Source organism: Triturus cristatus, chromosome 8 (genome assembly GCF_964204655.1).
Source record: "Triturus cristatus chromosome 8, aTriCri1.1, whole genome shotgun sequence".
NCBI classification, from domain to species: Eukaryota; Metazoa; Chordata; class Amphibia; order Caudata; family Salamandridae; genus Triturus; species Triturus cristatus.
In genome coordinates this window covers 981,115,621-981,138,893 of record NC_140591.1, presented here as the reverse complement: position 1 = coordinate 981,138,893, position 23,273 = coordinate 981,115,621, and the positions used below count along the sequence as shown (strand labels likewise).

General features: G+C 41.9%; 1 protein-coding gene across 1 annotated transcript; it reads left to right on the top strand.

The window, feature by feature from the left end:
- The first annotated feature begins 284 nt into the window (after window positions 1-284).
- Window positions 285-23,061, top strand: CHAMP1 (chromosome alignment maintaining phosphoprotein 1). Its single transcript, XM_085622523.1, has 2 exons — window positions 285-440; window positions 19,113-23,061. The coding sequence occupies exon 2, from the start codon at window positions 19,188-19,190 to the stop codon at window positions 21,597-21,599; it is 2,412 nt and encodes an 803-aa protein (XP_085478649.1). The 5' UTR covers window positions 285-440; window positions 19,113-19,187; the 3' UTR covers window positions 21,600-23,061.
- Window positions 23,062-23,273: the final 212 nt, after the last annotated feature.

Sequence of the window (23,273 nt, the reverse complement as noted above, 5' to 3'; positions counted from 1 at the left end):
TATTTAACGCACACATTTGCCAGCTGCTGTAAACAGGTGGTAATTACGTGAGGAGGATGGCTTGATTTGAAGCTGGGATGGCAGTGAAGGAAGGGTAAAGATGACCTGGGGTGCTTTTGCTATTTCATCGTCTTTGGAGTGCCGGAGAAAGCATCTATCCGTGCAACAGCAATGCTGTAGCTCAAATTTGATTCAACTTGTCACATTAACACAGATTCTGCACAGATTCTGCCCTCACTTCTGTGGTGCGATGCGCAGCCGAGAGCCATCCGGTCAGTAGCTACGTCATCAACTGTGCGTCCACCCAGTGGCGCTGCAGCCGTAGTAGACCCCTTTGTAATAGATGCATTTTGGATGACTCCGTAGGCTTGTGTGCGAGCGGTTTAGTCTGTTTATAACGCCGTTCTTCACCATTACGTCGCACGAGCGGCAGAAATGAGGTTAGTTGCACGTGTGTTTTATTTGCCATAATGCATCTGCCTACCGCTCCGCAGCACAAAACTTGGCTGTTCACGTTATCCCTCGGGGTGGTGTGTTATGTTTTTTAAGTGCTTTACTTTTCTGTAGCCCATCGGCGCGAACACTAACGTGCCAATACCTGTAATTTTAAACGACTGTATGGTATCTTATTGTACTGCCAGCGACGTGGGCGTGGTGAGACTATGGGCTAGTAATGAGTGGCGGATCAGGCTCTTAAGGCATAGAGACTTTGTAAAGATCTCAAAGGAAGTTCCTTTGTTGGGCAAATGTTGTTGCTGTGGAGAGTTTTGTGGGGTTGTTCTGAAGTGCAGCTGCCTAGGTCCTTTATCCAAACGCCTCGTTGTCTTCATGTTGCCATTAAAACAAAGTGGAAAAGTAGGACCGTCTGTGGTGAACGTGGGCAGGGCCTGCAGTAAACGACACCCCAAACTCTCGCTCCTTAGACTTGCTTCATAAAGTTGCAGCAGAACGATGTTGCAGAATTACACTTATCTAAAAATGAAAATATTGTCAAGTTATTGCTTTTACTCATGGGCGAAACACATGGAATCCGCCTGCAGAGGAAGTTCTTACGAGCGCGATTTACTAGTGTTTTGCAAACGTTTTTTCCCTGTGGGGGGATTCCGCTGTGTTTGCTGCATTCGAGGACAGTTCCAAAGAAGGCAATCAGTAAACAAAATATCTGTTTATTCCAGTGGTCGAAGTGGGCAGGATCGCACGGCGTGCCCCTACTTCTGTAATTCGGTAGCTCCCGTTCCCCTACTTTTTTCATTTTAATAATGCGTCCCAGGACGGCAGAAATAGCCAAGGCCAGCAGAGAAGGCTCGGCGTTCCTGGCTGTTAGGGATGGGCAGCGGACAAAGAAGGAAAAGGGCTTTGTCTTTTCCTTCTTGCCAGAGAAGACCAGGACAGTGTCCACTTCTGCTCTGTCGCTGGCAGCTGCTCCCCCTCCCTTTTTAGGTCTCGGCTAGCGAAGGCTGCGCTTGCGCAGTCTCGCTCGTGAAATTTTATGTTTTCTAGTAGTGGGGCTTGAACCCGCCCCTCTTCTCCATTGGCTGGCCTCTTAAATGCTGGTCAGCCATTGGAGAAGAGCTTTGTCTGTTAATTCAAGCCCCGTCTTTTTCGGATTCGGGGGTGTGTTTTTTTCCGCTTCTTTCTCTTTTTTAAGCCCCGTCCCTAAAACGTTTTTTTTTAAAAACACGCCCACCAGTGAGGTGGGCGTGTTTTTTAAAAAAAAGTTTTATTTTTTTTACAGGGACGTTCTCGTGTTTATTCGTGTATCTTGCTGGGTCAGGGAAGGACTCTTCCCCGACCCACAGCTCACTGATATTTCTGTGATAGTGTCGGTGTGGCTCGGGAAGTGTTAGTGTGTCTACTTCTCCCAAGCGTAACCAAGATCATCCAGTTGAACGTTGGAGGCATCAGGTAAGAACTAGCTGTGATTTGGCCGAGACGTGGCAGGCTGTCGGGGTTGCTGCTGCAGCCAAGAGGAGGCTGCAGGAGCCCGTCTCTCTATCTGGAAAGAACTCCTGCCACTCCTGCTTTCCTTTGAATGGTCCCACGCTATATCTTGTTTTATTTGCAGTGCGCTGCCCTTTATCTTTAAGTATGCCGGCCGTGCCTTTCTTTTGTTTAGCACAGCGTGGCCACACACCTCTGCTTTAATACACATGTACACTTTGTTGTTCCTGGCAACTAATAGTCATGGGTGTAGCTGACTTATCCTGCAGCACTCCACCCCGGTCAGTTTCTTTATTCTCCCCCTCGCCCCCCCCCCAACTCAAGCACTCACTTCAGCGCCAAAATCGCCATCCTCAGCTCAGTTTGCATAATAAAGATGGGGCCTGGAGGTTTAGGAGAAATAAAAACGTAAGCGCAGGGGCAGGGATATACTGTTTACCACAATGCATCATTTGCGCAGTCAAATGATACATTTCTTTGCCCACTGCAGGGTGGTTTTACATTTCTCAAAAGGAAATCAATTGAAGCAGCTAATCCCTTATCAGTTACAACTCTAGACAGAAGTGTAGAGTCAGAGACCTCTCGTAAGACCTTTCAGGCAAGCACAAGCCATAAAACATTACATCTGGTCTGCCGCAGACCTGGAATTACGTTTCCTCATCTTATCTCAAATCTGAGCTTTCGCTTAGTTGCCCTACCGGCTCCCCGTACTCCAAGACATCCTTTTAACGGGCCATAACAATTTCTGCAACCAGACTGATACGAAACGAAGCAGTTCATTTTTAAAATGGCTGATAAGATTTCAACCTCCCAAAGGCTTCCCTCGCGATCATAGTCCTCTTTTGTGTCTTGCTTTGGCATTCCCATAACTGGGTTCCCCAATCATCATGTGATTCCTCAAAGGATCTTGCGAATACCAATGACTTGAAAGAGGTTTTCACTTGGGAAGTGCGGGGAGCTTGTTATTCTCACATCATTGTTTTTTCAAGCCTCATGACGTTGGAAAGTTGGAGGGCATCTCGCAGAGTCCCTGTTAGCATAAGGACAGGATGTGGCGTTACCACCAGAGCTTTAGAAGTTCTGCATTGGCTGATACACGCCTCCGGGTAGCTGCAGGAGACCACACCCCCCCACAGTAATGGCGACTCACCTCAGCAGTGCCGGCGTTCTCCTGCCCGCGCTCGTGAATGCCGCGGTCTGCCGATTCTGAGCGCAACACGGGGTGAAAGTTGGGCAGCACACCTCGATAGTTCCAGTGCGCTGAGACCCGCGCTTACTACTGTCGCGGTTTGCCGATTTTCGAGTGCTGGACAAGCCAGAGGGAATCAATTGTGGAGGATATTGGAGCAGTTTTTTTTTTTTTTGCCTCTTTGCCTTGAGGAGCGGATCTGGATCTTGTGGCGATCGAAAAAACGGAGGTGAGGAAGAGATGTGAGGCGACCTGGTTTTATGCAGGCTGCTTAGGCAGGAGAGGCTGGAAGGATAACTTTCGACATACAGAGTGAGGGGGAGTGGAAGGGACTCTCTAAACCTTGTTGGGTAAAGAGAGGCTGCCCTGGCTGGGGCACGCTACCAAACTTTTCCGCTAGTGAAGAACATCCACAAGTTTGCGTCTTTCACCTATTTAATCGTGGTTTATGAATTTTTATCACCACTTTTGACTGTTGTTGCATTTTGCCCACCCGAACAATATTGATAAATTGGAAGAGTACTTTTCGAGCAGGAGCTCAATATTGATTTCCTTTACTCTCTGGGCATTTTACCTGTACACCCTTACCTGCGGACTTTGGGAGGTGAAGCTTGGCCGTCGGGTGCTTGTGGTCTTCCCTGCCACTCCCTTTCACCGCCGCTGCAGTTCCTGGTCGCAGCGCACGGGGGAGCGGAGGCAGCTGACTACAGTTCTCAGCAGTGGCCCTGCCCCCAATCAAACACGCTTCCGCGCCCGGAGGCGCTAAAATCGGACAGGCTCCATCCGCGTCGCGTGCGGGCAGCGCCGGGCAGTCTGAGGCCGTCAGAGGCAGACTGTGGCAGGACAGGACCAGGACCCTATCGCTACTGTCCGGTAGAGGTACCCCTTGACTATTTGTGTTTATTAACTGGCTCCCCTTGAGTTGTCCATTCAAGCTGTGTTCGGTTGTTCAGAGGAAGCATTGACACTAGCCCATCACTGAGTAGTTATATTCTGTTTAATTGTTCAGTGAAGGTACTGTAGGGGGGCCTTAATCAGGACTGATGGGGAAGAGGAAAGCCATGGAGGGGATGGTTGCCCACATTACTTCTACCTCTATCCAAAGTAAAAAAAAGAGGTTAAAGAAATCGACTAAATGTGCTGCAGCCAATCGTGTGTTGGACAGAATCGACACTGTTCTCGAAGAGTGCGAGAGTATCTTAGAAAATGCCCCCAGTCCTAACACAGAGGAAGCCACCAAAAAAATTGCTGTTTCCCCTTCCAAGAGCCTAGTGATACCTGAGCTATTTCTTAAACATAAGAAAAGAGGGGTAAAGCAGATAGTGGGGGACCCTTATGTGTCTGTAGATCTAAATGAAAGTAACAAGGGAGACGCTCTGGTCGAGGGCGAGAGCTGTTCTAAATTGATCCCAAATGTAATTTGCTCTAATAGATTTGCCCCTCTAGCCTCAATAAGTGTTAACCATGATGTTACCCCATTTGTGCCGGGTCAGAACCATTCTAGCCCGGGTCATTGTTGTAGTTGTAAATCTTCCCTTACAATTGGAGACTTAGAAAGGGTCATTATGGAGCTTAGAGGGGAGGTCATGGGTATTAGGGGACTATTGAAGGACCTCTTGGATCGCACCCAATATAAATATTCTGAAAATTTACATCATATAGTGGACGATCCTATATCTACTAACGAAAATGACCTTGCCCCTACTGGTGGGGGTAATTTGAACAACGCTCTAGCAGGTGTTGAGACTTGGAAACAGTTCCCTAGGGGGGACGGAACAGCTCCCAAGTCTATTTGCAAAGATCGTATTACCATCCCCAGCTGGAGAGGAGGTCACCAACAGGGCCCCAAGCCTGGAACATCGCATTCAGGGCTAATTGAGACCCCTAGACCCCCTGTAGACCGAGACCCAATGGCCCCTGGCCAGAGATCACCCAAAATTATTTTCATGACTAATGTTCCAAAGATTTCTTCCCTAGGCCCTTATGAGTCTAGCGACTCACTAACTAATAAATCAATCCATTGGATTCGTCATGTACGAGGGTGTCGTTCAATTAGGGAGGACATCGTGAAGGCTAAGAGATGTTCTATCCCAGATTCTAATTTTGATGCGATTGAGTTAACCTTGGTGGATGCCCTACTAGTTGAGAATCTGGCTGCATTGGAATATAGAACCTCTTCCCCTGACCATTCTAGAATCCAGTTCAGGCGACGGTTAGTGACTTCTCCTAATATCATACCTAAAAGAGGAGTCCCACTCTTATCCTCCCTTGATAAAAATGATTGACTCCCTACGCTCCATCTAGACGAGAACACAATTAGTCCAAGTTCTACTGTCCAGGGCTCCTTCTCCTTACCTAATTTTAATCTTCCATCTTCCCAGACATTATCTGCCCAACCACCCATTCCACCCAATCCTGTTAGCTTATCCGCGATGAATGAACTAAAAATACTGTCCTGGAATATAGCAGTCCTTAAGAAGAATATGAATATTCCAACTTGGGTTGAGTTTGTGAGTACGCATGACATCTGTGTCTTCCAGGAGACATGGAGCATGGAAGTGCTCTCGATCCCAGGGTTTGCCACCTATTCCATCCCTGCAATTTCTAGTGGCAAGGGTAGACCCTCAGGTGGACTCCTAATATGGATTAACCTCGATCTGGGTTGGTCTATTACTTCTAATGATAGTAATAATCATGATATCTTGTGGCTTTCTATCAAGGCCCAAAAAAAAGGTGAATTACTCAACCTCTTTAATGTCTACATCAGGGGAACAGTGAGTGGCAGGCCCTCGACCATCTTGAGTGAATTGGAACTCCTCTTAGCACACTGCCCTCCTTCCTCAAAAACCATCATAGCCGGGGACTTCAATTGTACATTTGAGCCCTTGGGTACTGAGGACCCCCTGAATTTAGATGAAGAAGACATAAGATGGGGAGTGCCTCCTCTTTCCTTGGCTCCAATCAAAAAATGGACTGGGATTGTCATGCAGGTTAACACCCTCATACTGGAATATGGCTTAAGAGCCGTAAACGGAAGAACCTTGTCAGACCTCAAGGGGGCGAACACTTTTAACTAACTGTCATGTCCTTCCCGTATTGATTATATCCTGCTGGATCTATGTCTCTGGGAAAGCCTAGTCGATATGGAGGTTAGCTTTACAGTAGACAGCGATCACAATCCTTTGTCTCGAACCTTGCAGAACCGATGGGCCGCTTCGATAACTTCTGCATGTGACGCTGACCACCTTTTTTCCAAAGCGGTAGTACCCTCCAATTGTGGCAGGCGGCTAAGGTAGCCTAGAGTACTAGCTGACGAAAAGAAGATCTCCTCTATATCTTTAATATTGACCGAAAAAAACAGAGATCTTGAGGAAGCCATGGCCTCGATACAGACGAGAGACAAGATCCCTATAATTCACCAGGAAACTATTTCCATGGTTGCGGAACAATTTCTTGGCAGCACTAGCTCAGGAAAAAGGAGACCTGGAAAAAATACCGTTAACCCTTGGTTCACAGATCTCTGTAAAGAAAAAAGAAAAGCGCTAATAGATGCGGTCAAGGATAAAAACAATAGCAGGGTCAAATTAGCAAGGAAGGACTATAACTTGTCCCTGACATTAGCTAAGCGTGCTTGGGAAGAGGATCATTGGGATGAGCTGAAAATAGCGGCTTTTAAGAGAAATTCTGCCTCCTTCTGGTCACTAATCAGCATTACAAGTAGAGCAGGCACTGTCCCAATTCCAAACCACATTGACAGCCAGATTTGGTGGGACCACTTTGCAAACTTATTTGCCGTTGACGCAGATGGAGAGCGACTGTCTAGTAGGGTTGCCCAATATTTACTCAATCCGGACCATATAACTCCTTTTAGTAGGGAGGAGGTTTTAAGTGCTATCAATAGCATTGTCCCAGCTAAAGCCGCAGGACCTGATGGCATCCCAGGTGATCTGTTCCGTTTGGAACCAGGTGGTTGGGCCAAATATATCCAACACCTGATTAATAGCTTGTTAGAAGGCGGCGAAGTTCCGCCATCCTGGAAACAAGCCGAAGTTATTCCCATTTTTAAGAAAGGTGACCGCCAAGTTCCTGCCAACTACAGGCCTATCAGCCTTGTAGATTGTATGCAAAAAGTGGTAGGACGTACTCTTCTTAACAGAATTCACCTTTGGATGGAGGAAGGGGAAATTTTATCCAAATGTCAAGCGGGTTTCAGGAAAGCTACTAGTACTATAGACCAAGTTTTCCGACTATTACTACTATATTGGAAAGTGGTTGTTATTGCAAAGGGGAGTTTATATCTCGCTTTTATCGACCTCAAGACGGCATTTGACCTAGTTCTAAGTGCCAACCTGTGGGCCGTCTTGCAGGAATTGGGTTTACCCCCCTATATTTTATCCCTTTTAGTTCGCCTCCATGATGGTACCTCCGCAAGAATTAGATGGAGAGACCAAGGTCAGACTACTGAGAGTATCCCAGTGAAGAGAGGGGTCCGCCAGGGCTGTGTTCTGGCTCCCACACTTTTCTCGCTCTATGTGAATGGTGTGGTGGACTTTTTGAGCCACTTTCCAGCTGACGCACCAGCCCTGGCGGGGGAAAAAATAGCTACACTTCTCTTTGCTGACGATACTCTCTTGATCTCCAAATCCCCCATGGGTCTCCAATTACTACTTACTCGTTTCCAGGAGTTTTGTACTCAAAGGGGCCTAATTATTAACATTACTAAAACAAAATTTATGGCCTTTAACCCTGGAAAACAGTTTAGACCGAAACTCACCCTTAATGGTTCTTATCTTGAGCAAGTTCATTGCTTTGATTACTTGGGGATGAGGCTATCGGACCAATTGTCATGGAGGCCACACTTGAATAAAATGCTACTAAGTCATAAAAGGGCAGCAGGGGCAATTGTAAGAGAACAACGTCTGTCTATTTCTAGACTAGTCTCCCCTGCACTGGTCGTTTACAAGGGCAAGGCAGTTAGCGCGGCAACTTATGGAGCAGATCTTTGGGGGTTCGAAAAAATAGATGAAATACAAAAGTCAGAGAATACGTTTTTAAGAGATATCCTCTCTGTCCCCCAATGTACTCCATTAACTCCCTTATTCCTCGATACAGGGAGGCGCAGGGTGAGCGATACTATTAGACTACGCCTCCTTTTATACTGGGCAAGATTAAGATCCACCCCAGAATTATCGCATTATGCGGCAGGTCTCAGTGAACTGATTTCTCTGGATATGGGTAAAAGGGTAAAATGGCTCACTGATCTGAAGGAACTCCTGGTCTCGTTGGGTTTAGCTGACGCATGGAGGAACCAAGCCCAGCCCTCCAAGGCCGAGTTATAAAAGATCTACTGGAATTGGATACTCCAGCGTCACCTATCCTATCCGAGGCACGGGAAACTCACAGAAGAATTTTTATTGTTTAAACATGTTGGCCATCTGGAACCCTATCTTGATTTCATACGAGTCCCTATGGATAGAAAGCTGTATATACTTTTCCGGATTGGGTCACTGTATCTTAATGTTACAGTTGCTCAGAGGGATCCAGCCAAAAATCTCTCCCCTAGTAGCCTGTGTTGCGAAGCTCCCCACGAAACAATAGCTTATTGCCTATTTGCATGCCCGGCCTATCAGCAGGCCAGGAATAAATGGCTAAAACCTATTTGTGTTCAGCTAGGAACAAGGAATCATCTAGCTGCACTACGCATCTTGAGATCAGATGCGTCTAGGCCAGTAATTGTGTGCGGAGTTGCAAAATTCCTGGGTCGGGCTTGGATCATTCGCACGAAAGCCATTTCCAAAGCCACTAAATTAGCCAATGTTGCTATTGATTAAATTCTGAACCCACTTTTTAGTGTAAAGAGGTCTAAAGGAATGAATTGTGATTTTGAGACCCTTGTTGATTGTAGTAAGTTGTTTTTAAAGGGAATTTTTATGAATTGCCATTTACTTTTATTGTTGTCATACCATGTACTCTTAAACATTTTATCTTTTTTAACCATTACAAAATTTGATGTATATAGTATTGACTGTACTGTATGAAAGCTTTTATGATATGAATTATCGAATAAAGCGAACAAGAAAGAAATCGGGACCTAGGTTACAATCTTGCCGTCGGATCAACTTCCTGTGTCTGAAAAATTAAACTGACCGTGGGTAATTGAACTAGTGCTCATATAAAGAACTAGGAGTCTAGTTCTCACTATGTAAACGAGCAGGAGCAGCTGGCTAGGACAGCACAATATGAGTGGTAGCCCCTTTCCTTTTGTTGCTGCTTATCTCGTTGCTGCCCGAGGAGAGCTAGGCCCAGGTCTGGAGTCACCTGAAGCTCTGTGAGTAAGGGTAACATTAACTTTATGTGCACAGATGATTGACAGCCACAGCACCTCCGCGCCGTTCACAAGCATTTACCTCCATTCCATGTGTATTCACATACCCGCTGGGTATTACTCCACTCTCCTCCCAAGAATAGACACTTTTCACAAATTCATGTAACCTCACCATGCGTACATCCCACTGTAGTTATTCACATCCACTTTTTATATGCGTCCATAAACATACATCTGGTTAACAGTAAAGGAGGACAAGTAAAGAAAACAGAAAACGAGCTAAAGGAGGACACATTAATGGCACAGTCATTCAGCCACACTAGAGAGGCTGCAAACTGGCATGCTAAATCAGTATTGTTGTATCAGCATTATGGAATGTTGTGATTGGTTACAACAAGCTGATGTGGCTCCACAGTATTCAAAAGTGGCTAACCTAATCTCCATATCCACATAAGCAACTAAATAACTGATGTGAAAAAAGTTGGGGGTCTCTGGCTCATATGCATTCGATTAATGCGATAAAAATAAAACACATTAATAAAAGCAAGTCCCGTTTACAATACAAAACTCACACTAGTACAAATGCAATGCAATAGATTTCGCAATTAGAACAAAGTGAGCTATTGCCATTTTGCATTACACCATTTGATTAATGCTTCACGAAGGGAAGAAAAAAACCAATAATATTTACAATGCCAATAGCTCAAAATAATGTCATTGCGAGACCTATTGCATTGTAAATGCTTGTTTCCTCTTCTCCCTCTTTCTGTCTCGCTCCTCCTCACTGAAAACCGTGACTTCAAGAAACTGTTCTCAACCTCTCTTTCCTCCTTTTGTTTATTTGTTTCCTGTGAAATGGATCCAAAAAAGAAAAATACTTTTGATGCAAATGTTGTCTTTTTCTGACATTATTCTATTCCAAAGTACAGCCTCAGGACGGAGAGAAATGAAAGATTCAACTATGAAAAATAAATAACTAAATAAAGCAAGACCGTATTCACAAAGCGGCCAGATTTATTTTATTCACACCCAAACACATTAGCGCCATTCTACAGGGTTTGCCAGTGAAGCGCTACTTTTGTTTTATCTTTTCTTTGAAAAAGCATTGTTTTCCCTGAATGAGTAAGTGCACCATTCCTGGAGATACTGCAATGCCGGATTGATGGGTGGATTGGCGGCTCGGTGTTCATGGATGCGGTCTTTTTACCATATTGCTTGCATTTTGTAAGGATATAAGCAATGGACATTGAAGCAGGTCCCTTCTGGGCCCTGTAGTCATGTCTAACTTTTCAGGCAAAACTCACTGATTTCTGAATAGTGAGTGTAAATGTGTTAAGTTAACCATGTTGTTCCTGCTTACGTTTCACATGCTTGAATTAATCTTGCATTCCCTTTGCTTTTTCCAGGATGTTGTTACGTTTTTTTAGGCAGCGTATTGCTCTTGTCTAGTGCGTAATTTGAACTGAGTCGCATTCAGGTGTTTATAGCGGGCACAATTGTGTTGTAGCTGAAGGCAGTGTGAGGTTCTCACAGTAGGGCAGTATGGTTTTAAGCGGGGGAGAGGATGTGGCACTATGGTCAGAGCTGCCGAATTTGGACCTGGGTTACCAGGTTCAGCCTTCATGACCAGTACCCGAGACCACTCTCCTGAGGGAGCACATTCCCATGCTAGACCTAAAAGGGCCCTGCAAGACCATAGAAGCCCTGGAGTCTTAGCACCAGCAGGTTTACCCTAGTGGGGGCAAGTGTGAGTTAACCTTGGAGGCCTGTCCACCACAATCCATACTGAAGTTCAACTCTAGTCTTGCGGGCCGGCTTATGAAGCAGCACACCCTAGAGCAACAGTGACTCTGTCACTGAGGTCACAGGACACTTGAGAAGTGCCAGCTCCAGGGTGGTGCGACCTGTGTGTTCGCACCGGTTGCTGCCTTTGGGTGGCAAGTATATTATGGTTTTAAAGTGCTTGCTGCCTCCTTCCTGGCCTCCAGCAATTTTCGGCAACAATAACAATGTTATGATAACTCCATTGATTAATGTTCTTCCTAGACAGAGATCGGGGTTTGTCTAGTGGAAGTTTTCATTCATGGAAAAGTTGCTCAGAGGGTGATTGTGCATGCTGCAAAGAACTTGTACCATGCAGATCACAAAGTGCACATAATGTAAATAGGTCAGTGGGGTACTGCTTTTCTCAGACATATCTTTGGTTACTTGCAGTTTAGAAGTTAAAATCCTAACATAGAATAGTGAGCTATTGTCATCTAAGAGCTGCATGCAAACTGGAAGGTGTAAATTAGAGCGTTATCGTTTTTTCCCTCAGTCTATGATTATCTTAGTGTTGCAAAAGAATTTTCATTTGGATAGGAATCAATTCTGATTATTCAAGAGAACCTCCAACCATGGAATTACATTTTAAATTGTAAGTTTGTGTTTGTCCAGACCAATCACTATTAAACTATACTGCCACTAGTATGGTTGTCATGTGACTTCTACACCTTTTAGTCCTTTGTCCTATGAAAAAGTGATTTAAACATGTATCATTGATTGTCTCTGTGAGGGTCTGATGTAAAGTGCTCTAAAGCCCTACACTGGTATGAGTGGCGCTGTAAAGCAAATTGAATGCATCTGAGAAAGAGTGTGGTTATGGAGACTTGAGGGGCACTGTTAAAGGGTGGAATTGAGGGAATCCGTGGCGGAGGTGGTCATTGCGGGGCACCAACAAACATTGTTGCACAGGGCGCCACCAGCGCTAAAGCTGGCCCTGCCCTTGAGGCCAGTCCGCCTCACCCATTTGCCTTGTTTCAGCAGTAGGAGTACAACTCACCAGCGATTGGCAATGCAAGATTTGCACGCACACCAAACTAAGTTTGCAAACTTCACATTCTCTCTGCTTCATTCACAAGCACTTTTAAGATGTGCTGCCTGCATTGGGGAACTGGAATTATGCAGCAAAAGAAGACAAAATGACGCCGCAGTGTTGACTAAATTATGTAGCAAAAAAAGGCTGCAACATAATGCAGTATATTTTTTGACACTTTGTTATGTTGACATTTCATACTGGAAAGATTTTGCCTTATTAGTACCAGTGTAGCATACAAATGCAGCAGTGAGAAAGGTGATCAGTCAATCTTTGCAAAGGGCCGTCCACTTCGCAGCAGCACAAGTCACATTGTTTAGTAACTTTTGACCCGTTTGAGCTAAATGTTGTAAATGTAAATGTTTTTGTACTTGTATAGCGCACAGCTACCCGCAGTGGGTTTCCCGGCGCTTGTACGAATACCGCAAGGGAACCCTTCCTGGTTTTCCTTGTGAAGTGTCCACTCCTGGGCACCCCCATGGTGAAACCAGGCATCCCTCGCGTTGTGGGGGCCATTGTGGAGACTAAGCAAGCTATTGCCCAGAGTTGCAGCATGGGACCCATGATTAGAATAGGCACTGAGGCGAGAATATCCGGTCAGAGGAATTAATGAGCCCGAGACCCGCCGAGGCGGGAATCGAACCCTGGTCAGAGCTCTGCATCAAGGTCTGCCTGTTATAACCATTGAGCCACACTTCTCCACAACCATTGAGCCACACTTCTCCAAAAGCTACAAACAATTTATTAGTTAAAATTGTCAAATTATGTAGCTGATGTTGGATTATGTGGCAAATATATCAGAGCCATAAATATATAGAAAACTTTCACTAGGATATTTTTTTCATTCATGTTTGAACTGCTCTTGTGGAAAAAGGTAGAAGTGCTGATGACAGAAACTCCATGGATCAGAGACAAATGGCTTGTGATTCCACTTTTAAGTGTATTTAGGACATTCTGTGATTGGAAAAATATCCCACTTTGTGATTGTATTTTAATGTCAATAACTCATATTAAACCGTAAATAATTGCGTATGCATTGATTGAATTAAATAACATAATAAGCTGTAACTGGTCAGTGAAATGCAAAACAAATACTAAAAATTGCGATGTTTTGCGCATTCTGGCCACCCCTCTGACTCCGCCCACTGATCCAGTTCTCAGGTTATTCCCGCCCTCTGATTCTCCACCCACAGTCGCCCTACTTTTTTTTTCCCCCACTTCGACCACTGGTTTATTCATACTCGTATGCAAGATGTCGAGCAACCGAGCCATGAACGTGCACTCTGGCTGCTTTGCGCGTTTAATCTGATTACAATCCAAGACGTCCAACAGATGACGAGAGCTGACCCATTGTAGCATGCTGTATGTTGTTGTGGGCGAAAGCAAGACCCAAGGATGAAGTGGGATGGCCAAAACTCAATGTATGGAAGATTAAAATATGAATTTTTAATATGAATGTTTAAAAAAATATGTAGCTGTCAGAGTTAAAGCGGCATATTGGCCAGTCCTAAAAATCATTGCCATGTCTAATTTGTTTACAATATGTAAACTGCTTCACCTTTTAGGATTTATTACTTCGGTTGTGGATTAATATCATCTTCCAACTAATAACCCATTTTCTTACAAACACAAACTGATAAAAACCGATCTGCCAGATATCCTAAATCCAGTCTTTCATATCCCTCCAAAGTGATGGACATCTTGGCTTTGTGTTAGCTACTGCCATTCTTCGCAAAAAAAGCAACACATTGGCTGCTGTTCAGATGGTATTTTGCCCATGTCATAGTAGCAAATCAGTAATTATGTCCACGATGGATGGCTTTAAATAGAAAGTAGATTGCAACAGTGTTTTGTATGTATGAAATCTTGGTTCTCTTATTGGCAGTGGCCTTAGACATCCATAACCATTTACTGCCTGGGTTGCATTTAAGTATCACTACAAAAACAGTTTAAAGCTTTCTTAAAAAGCAGAATCAGATAATCCTTCATGTTTAAAAGTTGACCCATTTAGTTTATTGTGGTGTCTCTCAGGATTGGGGTTATTGCCTCCATAATTGGGTTTGAGATTACAGCACCAATGTTTGCGGACATTTTATTAACCATTCTGTAACCTATAGATAGAGGAGGTTTGGCTGCGCCCCAGAGGCGTATTATTCCCTCACTTCATGCCAGTTCCCTATCCAGGTATTGATATGCGGGGGTGGGGGGCTGCCTGAAAGGATAACTACAGACTATAGGGGCCTTGGGGTGGATTGGTCTGCCCCTCAATATTTTTCTTAAAAAGGCTTCATATAGTTAGATTTTAAAGAATGCAGCACATTTAGCAGTGTTTTGCTTAAAGGTATTCTAACATTGATAACTATTTGGGATAATACATGGGATTCTGTAATCCCTGTATAAATCCCAATCTATAATTTATTTTTAATTGACGACTTGTCACAGATTGCAAAGAAAAAGATGTCTGAACTGGACTATTAAAATGTATTACTGTCGAGTTCTGACGTCAGAATGTCTGCTGCCTCAGCCAGCAGCTGAGGTGAAAGGCAGGCCAACTTGCAGAGCATCATAAAAGCAGCTGTTTAAAGCAACAGGTTGTTTTTCTTTCTTCTGCGCTATTTTGATAGCTTAGAATGACAAGCTCAGAGAGAATGTTTATTTTTGCATGTTTCTACACATTCCGAGCTACTGCAGCTTTTAAAAACATTTTTTAATGTCTTGTATTGAACTGTTTCTAATATCTGTTTGCTTCAAATATCTAACAGGTTTTTTGTGTGTTTAAGTTGGCACTAAAGGTTTTATTTTTAATGTTTGCAGACATGTTCGCTCTTTAATATGAAAGCGTTATGCACCAAGGTTTTACGTGGTTTGTGGGAAAGATGATTTTGTGACCATGTATTATATGGGATAAAGTACCACCTGGCATGCATGATAAGAATTGTACGTCACCTTGGAGTTCCATAACCTTATAAAGGAACTCGAACTTTGCCCTCATTCCTCTGTATGGTTGTGTAATTCCTCAGTGACTTGAAATATCCTTATCATGCATGTATGGCAGTGGGTACATTATTCCCGTATATTAAAAGCACAGTGGGAAATTTTTCTGGAAGTGTGTTTCAAATGGTGTTCTGGAAGCAGTTCCTGACAAAACTGTAGAGAATATAAATGCAGTTATACACGGATTATGTATTCTCTGTCAAGCATCTTTGTGGAAATTTGTGGCAGATGCTGCATTTTTAGGCATATGTTAATAACCATTGATAATGATTGAATGGGTTTTAAAGGCAGTTCTTAATACATTAACACAGTTATGAGTGAAGAGCCAAGATGCATAACAATATGTGGTCCCACTCTTTGTTTGGTGTAAAGGGTGTAGCATGGCAATGATGTGATCAAATTTACCAGATGAAGTGATGAGCCTGGCAGTTTAATGCGTTACTGATTTGACTGGACAATAGCAGTCTGAGGGGTGCCTGCAAAAATTACATTTCTAAAATGAAGCCTACAGGTAACCAGGGTGTGTAAAGCTTCTATTTTTGTCTTGCTGATTATGTGCTTGATCTAGATATACGTGTACTATTTGAGGGGGAAACTCAAGCAGGAGACTAAGAGCACTGTCTTGTTCTCCAGTGTTTATAAACCGTTAACAGATTTATTTTTACCATTGGGCTTGTGTACTACGCCTACTCTACATGTGATAACCATTCGGAACACTCTTATCTCTTCAATAAAGTTTTCTTTATATAACCCATTCAATCTTTCTCTAAATGCTTTTCTTACATAAATGGGTACATTACATACTTTGTGAGCCCTAGGGGTCACCCCTTCCTTAAGAATAAGTTTATGGGAAAAGCGTCTTGAAAATATTGTGCTCTAATGCTCCTCCACCCCCATTCAAATGTTCAACAGTCGGGTCACTGTAACCCAGTATCAGATTAGGATTTAAGGACATTATTACCTTCCTTTTTTGTGGCCACCCTAGCTACCATAAGCCCTTTCTAGCAACTTAAACTATGGTTTCAATGGTCTCCAATGATGTTGTAAAATAATTATTCACACTAGTTGGTTTATTACCATATCCTACCAATTGTACATCTAGCAGTTTCAAAATGCATACCTGAACAATTTCCAACATTTCATTATCAATTATTGTATATCTACACCAAAAGAATCCATTATAAAGAAGTTTTGACTACCAATTTGTATTGTACAGATAGGAGCATCCCTTTTCACTTCTCCAACTTCACCTATTTCTTAACATTATTCCTCTGGTATTCATTTATCATCTTTAAACACCTCTCTGATTTGTTAAGTATACTATCTACTTCCAAATATACTTTGACACCCATGTATTCCTTATGTCTCCTTGTGCACATTCGTGCATAATGACATCTTGCCTCATACATTCTACAACAGGTAAAATGACCTGAAATCCCAGTGTTGAAACTGTATCTTTCTGCACCGTTCTTTAATTTTTCCCATATCTCAAGGAGATTTATTCTGATTCCATAACTTAATCTGGACATTTTCTTTAGAAGTTAACCCTTTCATAACTTTTGCTATTACCTCAAATTGATGTGGAATGGCTACAACTTTAACCAGTGTCAAGTCATCTACTAGCAACAGTATTTCTTGCAATGTTGTGTTATTTCAGTGCAGAAATTGATCCTAAAACATTTGATCCTGAAATACCATTTAGTCATATTTGGCTGTGAGTTCATTATTATGCACATCCACTGACTCATTAGGTAATAACTCTGTTCTAAAACATATGTCTGGCAGCTATTCCAGTTATTTTCTTTCCAAATTTAGTTCTAGTTGGTTTACAGTTGTCTCAAATCAATCCAATTTATCATCTTCGTAATCTAATATTAAAGGAGGTAAAAGCTTTGAAATCCTACAGCATTCTCTACCCAATGTTTAAGCATTGCCAACTTTTGTTTGCTAGTGTAAGATTCTCCTCCTACATTTTCAACTTAAGCTTCAAATTGAAATTGGTGTGCACATCACTGCAGTATACTGCTGCTCCCCTCTTTGCCCTCTGGTAGCCAGTATTTCAAAAATGCTTTTCTCACACAAGGTGTGTATAATGTAATAACCTATTGAGCTGGTGCAGTTTATGGCTATCGATAGAGGAGATACGCATCGACTTTCATAGACTAGAATTCTTGAGTGAAGAAAACCTCAGCTGCAGCTGAGCAGGGAATCCTTCATTCCAAAATTCCACTAAGATGCCATAGATGTTTTTTCTTTGTGGTTTATTTTGTATTCTAATGATAAACTACAAATGCCAGAATGGAAACGGCAGATTTCAGTGGGAAGAAACATGACCCGCCATTTAGCCAATGGATGCTCTGCAAACATTAAACGTCCCAAGTAGCACCTGCTATCTTGGATGGGTGAATTAAAAAAAGTTGGAGGAAGCACTGTTCTGCTGGCACATGTATTTGTGCTAACATAAACGCTGTTAGGCATATACATACCAGTAACGTGACACAGCCACCAGGAGCAGCATGTGATCGCACCTCTATTACCTCCCCCTACACCCCCATACACTTATACACATGATGCTGTGCAGCTTTGACAAATGTTACTCATGCTGTACAACATTGACATTGGTAAAAAAGCATTGTCGAAGCAAATAGGTTAGCACAGCGAGACCTATTGCCGGCGATTGTTACTTTTTGTTAGTACTTGAGATCCGGCATTTAAAATCGGAAAACAAAACTGCCATTACCAGAATCCAAGTGCTCTAGGATTGGATCATCTGAACATGCCTTATAAGAGAAGCCTTCTGTGTGTGAGTGCTATGGTCCGTGCAGTACTTATTGTTTGATATGAAAACATTGTACTGTTTTGCTCCCTTGATGTACCTGTTCTGTGTCTTTGGGACATGTTATTTCTTCAGTCTCACTTCTTTGTGTGTTAAAGGAAGCATCAGTTTCTGCTTCTATCTTGTTCATGCTCTGTAAAGGTACTTGCTTTAAAAATGCCATTATTGTTGACTTTTTTTCTTCTTCTTCCTTGTGGTGCTATGATGCTTTCCATGCAGTAGTTGGTCTGTTTATAAAATAATCATGCTTTCCAACCAGCTGTGCATTAACTGCCGTGTGCCTCAGGAATAGACATGCCTTGCTTGTACTGTCATAGTGGCAAGCCTACATGGTTATTCCTGTGCTGTACCTTTTCTGTATGTGAGTCACCACTTGTATTACATCTGCTGTACCTGCTCCATGATTAGGGAAGCTTGCGTATCCAGTTTTTTAAATCAAATTATTTCCGAAGGCAGTGGCATATTGTGCTTGAATATGCAACATTCACAATGTCCCAATAATCCCCCTTCTAAGATACTTTGGGTGAGAGTCAACAAAGGGGTACAGTTTTCAAATTTTCAACTGGGCACATAAAAGATTCTGACATGCCTGCATCCTAGATTCTCTTGACTATGTCCACCCTGCCGAAGATTCAAGTCTTCAAGTTCATAATTGCATTTAAAACCATGTATTTTCACATAGGTATAAAACTGTTGGCCACCATCTTTTATATTTATTGACCTTTCTAAAACAAAAATACGTTATTCAACCTCTTTTGTTGCACTTCCTTCAATGTTTGTCTGACTCTCTCGCCTTGACTGTTAATTCAAGTGCTCTGAATGCCTCCTTCTTTCTAGCTGTGTATTTGAGTGTTTAACACGAAGGATTTAATTGGTTTTAAATCAGAAATTGAATGTAAATATTATTTGGACAGATTAATTGTGGTGACTACGCTTTGTTTTAAATTGACTAGTTTGTGTTTTTGTTTTCTAGGTTATCGTACTCATAATACTGGAAAGAAGACTAATGAGTGTTGCTGCATAAGTTGTGACTGACCCCTACAAAATCATGGAAGCAATAAATAAGATGAATGATGTACGCCATTTGGAGTGTTCTCGCTGTAATTTTAGGGGCAGCGATGATGAAAATTTACAAATACATATGGGGACCATCCATCCTGAATGTTGTGATGAGATGGATACAGCTGGTTTGGGAAAACTCGTGTTTTATCAAAAAAGTGCAAAGCTCTTTCATTGTTTCAAATGTTTTTTCACCAGCAAGATGTTTTGCAATGTCTATTATCATATTACTGCCAGTCATTCATTACTAGACAAACAGGCTAATGAGCTAAATAATGTTTTCTCTGCGAAGATGGAACAAAATGGAAGCACAACACTTGAAGACAAGCCACTGATAGAATCAAGCGAAGATGAAAAATCAATGGATGATTCCAGTGAACCGGATGAGAAAGAACAAATAGCAGTGCCTATGAAGCCCGAAGAAAGTGTTTCAGCCCTTCTACAAGAACAAATAAAGTCAAAGGAAGAAGAGAGTTCTGATGCAGACTCAAATAGCTGCACATTAGGAAAGCAGAATATGAATTTGCTTGAGAAAAAGGGGAAGCTGTGCAACAGTGATGAAGATTTTGAATCCAGTGATAACAGTAGTACGTACCCTGTAGTGAACAAACCTGCAGCTAGTGCTACTCAAATGATGCACATACCAGAATTTTCAGATGACGAAGATACTCCTGGGCTTCCAAACAATATCATGGAATTTTCAGACAATGAAGAGACAGTTCCTCTTCCAAGTGAGTTAATGGATTTCTCAGACAACGAAGAAACACCTGCAGTCACTAAGAACGTGATAGACTTCTCAGAGAGTCTAAAGGCCCCTTCTGTGCCAAAGCAAATGATGGAGTTTTCAGATGACGAAGAAACCCCAGCTCTTCCAGAGGAATTGATGGATTTTTCAGACAATGAAGACAACCCTCCTGAGTCAAAATGCCTGGAATTTCCAGCCAATGAAGAAAGTACCACTTTGTCAAAAGAAAAAGAGTTTTCAGGAGACGAAGATTCCCGGTCTCAGTCTAAAGATGAACCAGAATGTTCAGATGATGAAGAGAATACTGTACTCCCTAAAGATGTACCAGAGTTTTCAGATGCAGAGGAGGCTTCTACTATGTCGAAAAATATACCTGAGTTTTCGGATGATGATGATGATGATACACCTGCTCTGCCCAAAGGCATACCAGAGTTTTCAGATGATGATGATGAGGCACCTTTACCAAAAGGCATTCCAGAGTACTCTGGTGATGAAGATAATCCAGCTCAGACAAAAGAAATGCATGTATTTTCAAATGCATATTATAATACTGGTCTTTATAAAGGAGTGCCTGGGTTTTCTGATAATGATGATAATTCAGCTCGTTCCAAAGACATCCCTGAGTTTTCGGACAATGAAAATACTTCCACAAGGTTAAAAGACTTAATGGACTTTTCAGACACAGAGGAGATACCCACTTTGTCAAAAGACATGGAGTTTTCAGATAATGATGAAAATTCTCGACCTAAAGATGCAATGATGTTTGCAGGTCTCAGAGAAGCTCCTGGCCAACCAAAGGTCATAATGTCATATTCAGATAATGAAGATGCTTCTGCGCGACCAAAAGGCATAATGGAATTTTCAGATGATGATGAAATAAGTACTTTTTCAAAAGACATACCCAAGTTTTCAGAAGATAGCATTAGTCCTACAACTCCTACCAGGCCGGATGATGTGTCAGAATTCCCAGATAACCTTATCAATTCTGAGCCTGTTAAAGACATGCAAGAACATTCACCAAAGTCCGTAACTCCGAAGCAAGCAGAGGAAACGTATTCTGCAGATAAAATGACTTCCTCACATCCCACTGTTCCAGTAGAAATGCACACACCTTCTCGATCAAAGGATTTACTGGAGTTTTCAGAAGATACCCCAGCACAGTTGAATGACTCGCTGGCATCTTTGGGAGATGAGACTCCTGTTGATTCAAAGGATGCATCAGAGTCATCAGAAGAAAAAGAGGCTCCAAGTCAAGAAGAAACAATGTTAAAGTATCTGCGACGCGCTAAAGGAAAGTATTACTGTTTAATGTGTGAGTGCCGTCCCATGAGGAAGGGTGCCGCTTTGCATCACTTGGTTGGAAAGCACAATATTCCAAGTCCTTATCACTGTAAAGATTGTGGAAAGAGCTTTGTTTTAGAAAACATTTATAAAAATCACTGTATGTCCCACACTGAAGGTCAGTATAAGTGTACTCGTTGTAGTTTTGAAACAAACCATCCCAGGGGTTTCAAGAAACACCAGACCCATTGCCAAAGCAGACATAGTGAAGGAGCAAATAAAAAGCTTTTTGAATTTGGGGAAAATGCTGAGGAAAGCGTTAAAGATGACAACGATGAGGATGGCGAAGAGAAAAATTCAAACACAGATTCATAAAGCAAACCGGTGACAATCTTTCTATGTAAAGAAATGGTTCCCTAATATTTAGTGACCATTAAATGTTAGCATTTTAAAATGACAGCTGAGCAAAACTTATCCGTTAGCTGCTTCCTAGATCAATTGAAATGCTCCACAAACCTCGTACAGTATTTAGTCGTGGACAGTGTTTCCTTCAACTGCCAAATGTTTCTTTTTTCTAATTAGAAATTATAACAAACTGAATAAAAGCCAAGAATGGCTGATGCTTTATTTAAATATACTAGTACTTCTAAGGGCCTTCTAAGAGTACTTATAAACGCCTTTTTGCACTACCATTTGGGAGCATAGTAGTCAAGCTATGTAAAACACCTCGCTCCTAATGTACTGCTGTTAGGCCATCACACATCATGGAATGCTCTTTGGAAGACAAAACATAGTGTTCTGGAACTTAGAAAGATCATTTTAGCATATTTATTGTTTCTTTTTTTCTTAATTACATAAACTTCATCATGCAAAAAAGATTTTAATATGTTGAAAATATTCATTGGAAGTGCGCTGAAATAATGTTGGTCTGTACTCCTACAGTGTGACATGTGCATTGTCTCTTGTGACTGTCAAACTGTTCAAATTGGTATATTCACAATCCTTTAAGATCTAGCAGCATAACATGTTTTTTATCATCGTTATTGTATGTATAATCGTTCTTATAATTGAACTGCAGGTTATAATTTCATTTATGTGATAGGTATGGCAATTATTTCTAACTTCGCATTTCGTAGGTTCAACTAACAAAAAGGTATTATTTTGCTTGTGATGAAGCGATTTGACATATATGACTTTTCTAACCACTGTTAAACCACTTTTACGCATAACGTGTTGATGTAGTCTACATTTTCCTGGAAAAAATGGAGTGTTTAATTTCCTTTCGGAATTTTTGTACATTTTTATATACAGGCAACATAATTTATAATGTTTTAATGTCTCAAAAAGAGACCAAGCTAATAATAATTTTCGCAGATTCCAATGCATATTGGACATCAACGAATGATTCACTTTGTGCTGTTTAAACAAGGAGCGCCTACAATGCTGCTTCAGACAGTATGCTCCAGTTTTAGCTTTTCTGCAACTCAAATAAGACCTGCATATTGCAAACTGATTATTCTAAATTGGTTTCTTGTCAAAGTAGTTTGCACTATTATGTTTTTGGTACACCTTTGTGCAAGAACAGTTGCAAATAATTTTCTTTGAAAAAATATTTACTTTGATTTCATCACACAACTCCCCATAAATGCAAAAAACCTCACTTAAGTTTTCACTTTTGAGGTGATTCGTTTTCATCCATGATTCTGATATAGACAAACTGTGTCATTTCATAACACAAAAAAACAGTCCTTTTACCATTTGGCTTCTGGTATGTTAAGAAAATGTCTATTTTCAGTTACTTGAATGAAAGAAAGTAAATTTTTTATAAGATTATAAACTAAGTCGTAGTGTGTTTCCTTCCCACTGTTAATTTTAAGATTTTCATGCTGCTCTAACTTGTTCCGATTTCATGTATTATCCACATACAGTTCATAACATGGTCAAGGTAATTTGGCAGCACCTTTTTATCCTTAATACATGGTAGTTAGGATTTCTGTGAAAGAGATTTTGTATTAATTTCTCTTTCTAGCTTGTCAGATATTTCAGGTT

What these genes read in the sequence shown, in the direction of transcription:
- CHAMP1 (XM_085622523.1), top strand. Translation starts at nt 19,188, where the DNA reads ATGGAAGCAATAAATAAGATGAATGATGTACGCCATTTGGAGTGTTCT.